The sequence below is a fragment of the Mauremys mutica genome, chromosome 1, assembly GCF_020497125.1.
Source record: "Mauremys mutica isolate MM-2020 ecotype Southern chromosome 1, ASM2049712v1, whole genome shotgun sequence".
NCBI lineage: Eukaryota > Metazoa > Chordata > Testudines > Geoemydidae > Mauremys > Mauremys mutica.
The window spans coordinates 363904915-363914202 of NC_059072.1; the positions used below are offsets into that span (position 1 = coordinate 363904915).

Here is a 9288-nt window from a genome sequence, read left to right on the forward strand (position 1 = left end):
TACAGATCCAGACTAACACGGCTACCCCTCTGATACTAAAGTAGGATTGTACATGATAGAATCATAGAGCCATGTGGGGAAAGGGACTGCAAGGGCCATCTAGTCTAACCCTCTGCCAAGATGCAAGATTTGTTGCATGTAAATCATCCCAGACAGATGACTATCCTGCCTCCTTTGGAAAACATCAAGCGAAGACGCTTCCAAGACCTCCCAAGGCATTTGTTCCATTGTCCTCCTGTTCTTACAGTTAGGAAGATTTTCCTTAGATTTCATCTAAATCAGCTATGATGCGGTTTGAACCCATTGGCTCTTATCCTGCCTTCTGTGGCCAGAGAGAACAACTTTTTTTCATCTTTTTATGGCAGACTTTGAAGTATCTGAAGACTGCTGTCACATCCCCCCTCGATCTCCTCTTTTCCAAACTCAACATACCCACTTCCTTCAGCCTTTCCTCATGTGTCTTGTATTCCATCCCTTCGATCATCTTTGTCTCTTGCCTCTGATCCTTTCCAGTTTCTCTTCATCCTTCCTGTGCTTTGGTGACCCAAACTGGACACAATACTCCAGCTGTGGCCTAGCCAGTGCCGCGTAGAGTAGTACAATCACCTCCTGTGACTTGCAGGCTCTGCCTCTGTTAATGCAAACCAAAACTGCGTTTTCTTTTTATTTCCAATAACAAAATAATCCATGCTCCTGAGAGATGTAGCTATAGCAACCTAAACCCAGTGTAAACAGCATGAGGTTGATAGAAATATTCTTCCATTGACCTAGGTACCACCTCTCGGAGAGGTGGATTACCTATGCTGATGGGAGAACCAGTGTGGTCGTTGTAAGTAGTGTCTACACTGAAGCACTAGGGCAATGACACTGTAACATTTTAAGTATAAACAAGCCCTCAAGCAGATCTCCGAGACTAGCATCCAGTCTGGATCTACAGACATGAGGAGTTTGAGATTCTACCACTACCCTTTGCAGTCTTTCCCAATGGTTAATCACCCCCAATGTTAAGAATTTGGCCCTTATTTCCAGCTGGAATTTGTCTGGCTTCAACTTCCAGCTGTTGGGTCTTGCTCTGCCTTTCTCCGCCAGATTAAAGAGCCAGTTATTACCAATGGTTTTCTCCCCATGAACGTCTCGCTTGATCATCTTTTTTCTAAGATAAGTAGGCAAATCTCTTTAAGTCTCTCTCTATCATTCATTTTCTCCAGCCTTGAATCATTTTTGTGGCTCTTTTCTGCACCCTCTCCAATTTTTCAGTATCTTTTTTGAAATGTGGACCCTGGGACTGGACACAGTCGGTTTCACCAATGCCATGTGCAGAGATAAAATCCTTCCCCTGCTCCAATTTATCAATCCCCTTTTGCATCCAAGGATCACATCAGCCCTTTTGGCCACAGCATCACACTGGGAGCTCACGATGAACTGGGTGTCCACTATAGTCCTAAATCCTTTTCAGGGTCCCTGCGTTCCATAATACAGTGCCCTAGTCTGTGTGTCCAGCCTGTATTGCCTATTCGGAAGGATAACTTTGCATTCTACTGTACTAAAACATATTGTTTGCATGGGACCAGCTCACCAAATGCTCCAGATTAATTATTATGTCTGCCCTGGCTACCTCATTGTAAACACTCTGCCAATCTTTGGGTCATCCACAAATTTTATCTGCAGTGATTTTCTGTTTGCTTCCAGATCACTGATGAAAATATTTAATAGAATCAGGTCTGGAATTGATCCCTGCAGAACCCCACTAGAAACACTCCCATTCCCTGACAATGGCCCACTGAAAACTGCTTTCTGCGATCTCTAGTTAGTCAGTTTTGAGTCCATTTAATGTGTGCTATACTGATATTGTATAGTGTTTATTTTTTATCTTAATGTTTTACCCTACTAAATCAAATGCTTCAGAGAAATAGAAGTTTATTGAATCTGCATGGTTCCCTTGATCATCCAAACGTGTACTCGCATTAAAGGATGAAATCAGGTTTAGTTGACAAAGCCTGTTTCCATAAACCATGTTGCTGACTGGCATTAATTATATTCCTAGACTTCTTTTTTAACTAAACTCATACCAGCTTTTCCATTTTTATGAACCTTCTCAAATATCCTTTTATAGCTTTTGTTTTATTTTTAATAGTTTCTGTTTAACAGAACTGTCCTGTATTATCTTTTTGGGGTTCTGCTGCTGCCTGGTTGCATACTTCTGGTTCTAAATGAGATGGATGGTTGATTGGTCTGTTTGTAACTCTAAGGTTCTACTGTGGATGCTATTTAACATCTTCCTAGACTGCAAAGTATTTAATCATTTCATATGATATCATACAATATCAGGGCTAGAAGGGACCTGAGGAGGTCATCTAGTCTAACCCCCTGCCCAAAGCAGGACCAATCCCCAGGCAGATTTTTGCCCCAGATTCATAAATGGCCCCCTCAAGGATTAAACTCACAACCCTAGGTTTAGCAAGCCAATAGTCAAACCACTGAGCTACCCCTATGTATACAGCATGCTGTTTTTTCCAAATGCAGAACTAAACTATTGCTTGAACACGTCTACCATTTCAGGTACATTAACAAGTTTCCTTTCACTCTCTAGGAATCAGTCTACACCTTTTCTAGGATTTCCTTTGTTCTTAATATACTTAATAACATCCTTTTTTGTGACCCTTAGTCCTGCCAAGCATGGATTTTTCCTGATGTCTTTAACATCACCTATCAATTTTCATAACTTCTGATTGTATTCCTTGCTATCTATTTTCCCCTCCCTAATTCCTTCCTCCACTTTGCTATTGAATGGGGTTTTTAGCCAAAGTTCACCACTTTCTTGACTGTGGAATTGTGGCTTTTTAGCTCTCTAATTAACTCTTCTTAAAGAACTCCCGAGTTTCATTCCCATTTTTCTGTCTAAATTTTTTCAGTTCCATTCTTTATTTTGCTCTCCTCGATCATATGCCCCCTTATTTGTCTCTTCTCCAAACTAAACCGTCCCTGACTTTTCATTCTGTCTGCATATGGAAGCCTCCCCCTTTCTCATAGCCTGTCTCTGAAACCCCCTTTCTATCTGCAGCCTGTTCTCCAGCCCATTCCTTAGGCATCTGGACTTTGTTTTTGTTTTGGCCGCTGCTGCAGATGAGCAGGTGTTTCCATTGAGCTGCTCTCAATGATGCCTTCCCTAAGGTTTGTTCTAATTGGGATGTTTCCCCCTGGCTCTTGTCTTGGCAACAGTCTGGGATTTTTCCGCCATCAGATTTTGAGCAATTGGGTAAACGGGGAACACTTTATAGTATTGACTCTCCAGGTGAAGTCGGCACGATTATGGGACTCTTGGGGTAAGTTTGTTGTCTGGTGTGTGTGTGTTTGCTGTTGGACTGAAATGTACTGTGTAGTCTGTTTGGGGGACCATATGCTGACCATGTGGGTGCTGAATCTAGTGGCCTGCTAAGCAAGGCTGAGAGCTTCTGAATGAGGCTTTGATCCCTAAGGCCTTTAACACCCATTAACCCTTAACCAGGGGGTGGGGCTATCTGGGAAGACCAAGGCTTGAAAATGCCCTCTCCTAAGCACTCAGAGAATGTAGCAAACAGAAGCTGCTAACAGGGGAGTTTTGTCAGGGAGTTTATGGGAGGAATATGAAAGGGGCTAGATACACTTACCATTTCTTAGACTTCTTTAAACTTAAGCCTAAAACACCCCCTGATTAAAAAAATAAATTAAAAAAAGGACCTAACTTCAGGAGTAAAAAGAGAATGCAGGCAGAAGTCCAGCCACACAGAAGGGGCTATCCAGTTTATTGCATCCAAAGCAGCATATATGCTTACCTGCCCTATGGGTAGGTGGTGTATATGTGCATTCGGTGCAAGCGCAGGACACAGTAGAACAGTCCCACCCCCGGTGTAACAGCCTCTGTGCTGTTGAGGAGGATGAAAGTCTCAGGGAAGGAGAACATACAACTGGAGCAGAGGGAAACAATCCCATAGTTGGGGCCCTCCTCCCAGATGATGTAGTGGTATCCTCTCGCACTGCGGATACCTCTCCAGGGGAGGGAACTCTAATTATGAGGAAGAAACAGGTATTAGTTATGGGTGATTCAATCATTAGAAACATAGATAGCTGGGTTTGCATGGGGACTTGCCTGTCTGGTGCGAAGCTTGCAGGTCTCTCAAGACATCTAGATAGACTTATGTGTAATGCTGGTGAGGAGCTGGTGGTCATGGTACATGGAGGTACCAATGACATGAGGAGGGATAGGCCAAATTTAGGCTGCAGGTAAGAGATAGACGTCCAGGACCTCCATGGTCGCATTCTCTGAAATGCTTCCAGTTCCATGTGCAGGGCCACTTAGGCAGAACTGCAGGGTCTCAATGTGTGGATGAGACGATGGTGTAGGGAAGAGGGGTTTAGATTCATTAGGAACTGGGTAAGCTTTTGGGAAAGGGAGAGCCTATACAGGAAAGATGGCTTCTAACTAAGCCAAAATGAAACAAGATTGCTGGCACTTAAAATTAAAAAGGTCGCAGAGCAGTTTTTTAAACTAAGGGCTGGTGGAAAACCTACAGGTATGGAGGAGAATGTGGTTTGGACAGAAACATCCCTTAGGGGAGGATCTACTAATAGAGATTCTCTATGTCCAAGTAAGGAGGAAAGGATGGAAGATAATAAAATGCAGGTAAGAGCTGATGAGAAACAGTCAAATGTAAAAAAAAATCTCATTCAATTACATTATGTAATGGGAGACAGCTAAAAAGTGATAAGTTTTTAAAGTGCTTATGTACCAATTTTAGAAGTCTAAATAATAAGATGAGTGAACTAGAGTGCCTCATATTAAATGAGTATGTTGATATAATAGGCATCACAGAAACTTGGTGGAATGAGGATAATCAGTGGGCCACAGTAATACCAGGGTACAAACTATATCGGAAGGATAGAACAGGTCATGCTGGTGGGGGAGTGGCACTTTATGTGAAAGAAAGTGAAGAATCAAATGAAGTAAAAATCTTAAATGAACCAAACTGTACCAAAGGATCTCTATGGATAGTAATTCCATGCGCAAATAATAAAAAATATAGCAGTAGGGATATATTACTGACCAGCTGACTAGGGTAGGGGGAGGAATAGCTCAGTGGTTTGAGCATTGGCCTCCTAAATCCCAGATTGGGAGCTCAATCCTTGAGGGGGCCATTTAGGGATCTGGGGCAAAAATCTGTATCAGAGTTAGACTAAATGACCTCCTGAAGTCCCTTCCAACCCTGATATTTTATGATGGTGAGAGTAACTGTGATGTGATTAGAGAGGCTATTAAAATAAAATCATAAAAAAGCTCAGTAATAAGGGGGGATTTTATATATCCCAAACAAGGAGAGGCAATTCTTGATTCACTCTTAAGTGGAGCACAGGATCAGCTCCAAGAGGTTAATATAGCTGGACAGCTTGGTAAGAGTGATCATAATATAATTAAATGTAACATCCCTGTGGCAGAGAAAACACCACAGTGCCCCAACACTAACGCATTTAATTTCAGAAAGGGGAACTACACACAAATGAGGAGCTTGGTTAAACAGAAATTAAAAGGTACAGCACCAAAAGTAAATTCCCTGCAAGCTGCATGGAAATTGTTTAAAGGCACCATAATAGAGGCTCAACTTAAATATATACCCCAAATTAATAAACATAAAAAGAGAATCAAATAAGGGCCATCGTGGCTAAACAACAAAGTAAGAGAAGCAGTGAGAGGCTAAAAGGTATCCTTTAAAAAGTGGATGTTAAATCCTAGTGAGGAAAATAGAAAGGAGCATAAAATCTGGCAAATGAAGTATAAAAAAGAAAAGATTTAGGAAGGCCAAAAAAGAATTTGAAGAACTAGCCAAAGACTCAAAAAGTAACAGCAATTTTTTTAAATACATCAGAAGCAGGAAGCCTGCTAAACAACCAGTCAGGCCACTGGATGATCAAGACGCTAAAGGACCATTAGATCATTGCAGTGAAACTAAATGGATTATTTGCACCAGTCTTCACAGCTGAAGATGTGATGGAGATTCCCAAACCTGAGCCATTCTTTTTATGGCAACATAGTGATAAAAACCTTTAATTACCTGAAGCGGGGTTCTAAAGACAATGGAGCTTGGCTGTTCTCAGTGGTGGCCAATGATAGATCAAGGAGTAATGTTCTCATGTTTCAAATGGGGAAGTTTAAGTTGAATATTAGGAAAAACTATTTCACTCAGGGGGTGGTGAAGCACTGGAATGGGTTACCTATGGAGGTGGTGAAATCTCCATCATTAGAGGGTTTTATGGCTGGCTTGAGAAAGCCCTGGCTGGGATGATTTAGTCGGGTACAATACTGCTCTGAGCAGAGGGTTGGACTAGATGACCTCCTGAGGTCTCTTCCAACACTAATCTTCTATGATTTTATGACAAGGTCCCTCACCAAAGGCTCTTAAGCAAAGTAAGCTGTATATTGTGAAAGCCAAGGCTATAACAGGAGTAAAAAAAGAACTAGATAAGTGCATTGTGGATAAGTCCATCAATGGATATTAACCAGGGCGGGCAGCGATTATGTCCCTAACCTCTGTTTGCCAGAAGCTGTGAATGGGTGACAGGGGATGGATGGATCACTTGATGATTGCCTGTTCTGTTCATTCCCTCTGGGGCACCTGGGATTGGCCACTGTCGAAAGACAGGATACTGGGCTAGATGGACTTTGGCCTGATCCAGTATGGCAATTTTTATGTTAATGATGGATAGCCAGTATTCACACGCGTGTTTCTTGCTGGTGCATGTTAAGGTTTTCCACACACCGACATGTAGGAATTATAAATGCATGAATCACCATCAAATATGGAATTGGCATTAGTAGGGTCAATTGTTCATAATTCATTTCTCTGAACAATGAAAATGTCATTTTTCAGTGTGTCAAGAGGGACCAATCTGCTTCACCCATGAAAACAGCCTCCAGGAGTGTACGTAGTGTCTCATGTTAACATTGTCTCTCCAACCAGACATCTGCACTGCTGCCATCACCCTGGAACCTTGGGTACATACAGAAAGTCAGGGGAATGTATGGTACATGTAGGAGACACCATTCTATCTCAGAGTTACACACCTTCTCCTCTACTTCATGTCAGACTCCAACACAACCAACTTCACCAACCCCTCCACCTTCATCCTGCTCGGCATTCCAGGCTTGAAGAGGGCCCATGTGTGGATCTCCATCCCCTTCTGCACCATGTACATCATAGCCATCTTGGGGAACTTCACCATCCTGTTCGTCGTGAAGAGGGAGCCAAGTCTCCATGGGCCCATGTACTATTTCCTTTGCATGCTGTCCGTCACTGACCTGGTCCTGTCTACGTCCATCCTGCCCAAAACACTGAGCATCTTCTGGTTTAATTCCAGGGAGATCCATTTCAGTGCCTGCCTCACCCAGATGTACTTCATTCACTGCTTCTTAGTGGTGGAGTCTGGGATCTTCATGGCCATGGCTTTTGATCGCTACGTGGCCATCTGCAATCCCCTGAGACATTCTACCACCCTCACAAACCCTGTGGTGGCCAAGATTGGCCTGGCCGTGTTGTTGCGAGGTGGCATGCTCATATTACCCTATCTCTTCCTAGCAAGGCAATGGCCATATTGCAGAACCAACATCATTCCCCACACGCACTGCGAGCACATGGCCGTGGTGAAGTTGGCCTGTGCCGACACCCGCATCAGTAATTACTACGGCCTCTTTGTGCTATTCTGTGTGAAGGGTCTGGATGTAATTTTTATCGTCATGTCCTATATCCAGATCCTCAGGAGCATCTTCAGCCTCCCCACAAAGGACGCCCGGCTAAAGACTTTTGGGACCTGCGGCTCCCACCTCTGTGCCATCTTCACCTTTTACATCTCATCTCTTTTCTCCTCTCTCACGCACCGGTATGGATACAATGTGGCCCTGCATTTCCACGTTCTCATGGCCAATGTGTACCTCCTGGTGCCCCCCATGCTCAACCCCATCATCTACGGGGTGAGAACCAAGCAGATCCGGGACAGGCTGCTCCACCTTGTTACTCATAAAGGGACCTAAAGTTTTCTCCTGGTGCTCTGACTCTCAGACCAAGCTCCGTGCAGAGCTGGCTGGTAACATGATGCTGGGTCCTCTTCCCAGAATCACTTACTGTACAGTCAAAGAGACATTAAAGCCTTTCCTGACCTTACTGTGCTGTGTTAGCATGCCAAACTGGGGAATCGGTCTGTGTAGAACTCATTGGGTTCCAGTTTTTTAATTGCTGGTCACTGGAATCATCAAGTGATCCATCCCCTGACACCCATTCCCAGCTTCCATCAAATAGAGGATAGGGACACCATCCCTGCCCATCCTGGCCATTGATCATCCAGTTCTTTTTTTAACCTGTGTTATAGTCTTGACCTTCAAAACATCCACTGGCAAAGAGTTCCACAGGTTGACGGTGTGCTGTATGAAGAAATAGTTCCTTTTGTTTGCTTTAACCCTGCTGCCTATTAATTTTGTTTGGTGACCCTTAGCTCTTGTGTGATGAGAAGAATTAAATAACATTTCCTTATTTACTTTATCTACACCAGTCATGATTTTATAGAGCTCAATCATATCCCCCCTTAATCATCTCTTTTCCAAACTGAAAACTCCCAATCTTATTAATCTCTCCTCATATGGAAGCTGTCCCAGATCCCTAATCATTTTTATTGCCCTTCTATGAACCTTTTCCAATTCCAATATATCTTTATTGAGATGGGGCAACCAAATATTGGCATACTACGGATTTATATAGAGGGAATATGATACACTTTGTCTTATTATCTATCCCTATCCTAATTATTTCCAATATTCTATTAGCTTTTTTGACTGCCACTATTCATTGAGTGGATGTTTTCAGAGAATTATCCACAATGACTCTTGAGGCCACACCCCCTACCCAACCCCTTCCCCCAAGGACCTCTCCCTGCCCCACCTATTCCCCCAAGGGCCAGCCCCTGCTCCATCTCTTACCTCTAGGCCCAGGTCCCTTCTGTGCCTCTTCCCCCAAGTCATAGAATCATAGAATATCAGGGTTGGAAGGGACCTCAGGAGGTATCTAGTCCAACCCCTGCTCAAAGCAGGACCAACCCCAACTAAATCATCCCAGCCAGCGCTTTGTCAAGCCTGACCTTAAAAACCTATAAGGAGTCCTTGACCTTGCTTCTAGCTCCTCTCCTCTCTTCCCCCTGTCACTTGCTGGTCATCTCCACCTCCGTCCTCCACCCCAGCTGAGTCGGGAGCTGCTGCAGCCTGACAAAGAGACT

General features: G+C 43.5%; 1 protein-coding gene across 1 annotated transcript; it reads left to right on the top strand.

Moving 5' to 3' along the window:
* Nucleotides 1-7108: 7108 nt before the first annotated feature.
* On the top strand, nucleotides 7109-8056 carry LOC123360789 (olfactory receptor 52M1-like). The gene has a single exon (XM_045001267.1). It carries the CDS (start codon nucleotides 7109-7111, stop codon nucleotides 8054-8056), a length of 948 nt encoding a protein of 315 aa, XP_044857202.1.
* The last annotated feature ends 1232 nt before the right edge of the window (nucleotides 8057-9288 follow it).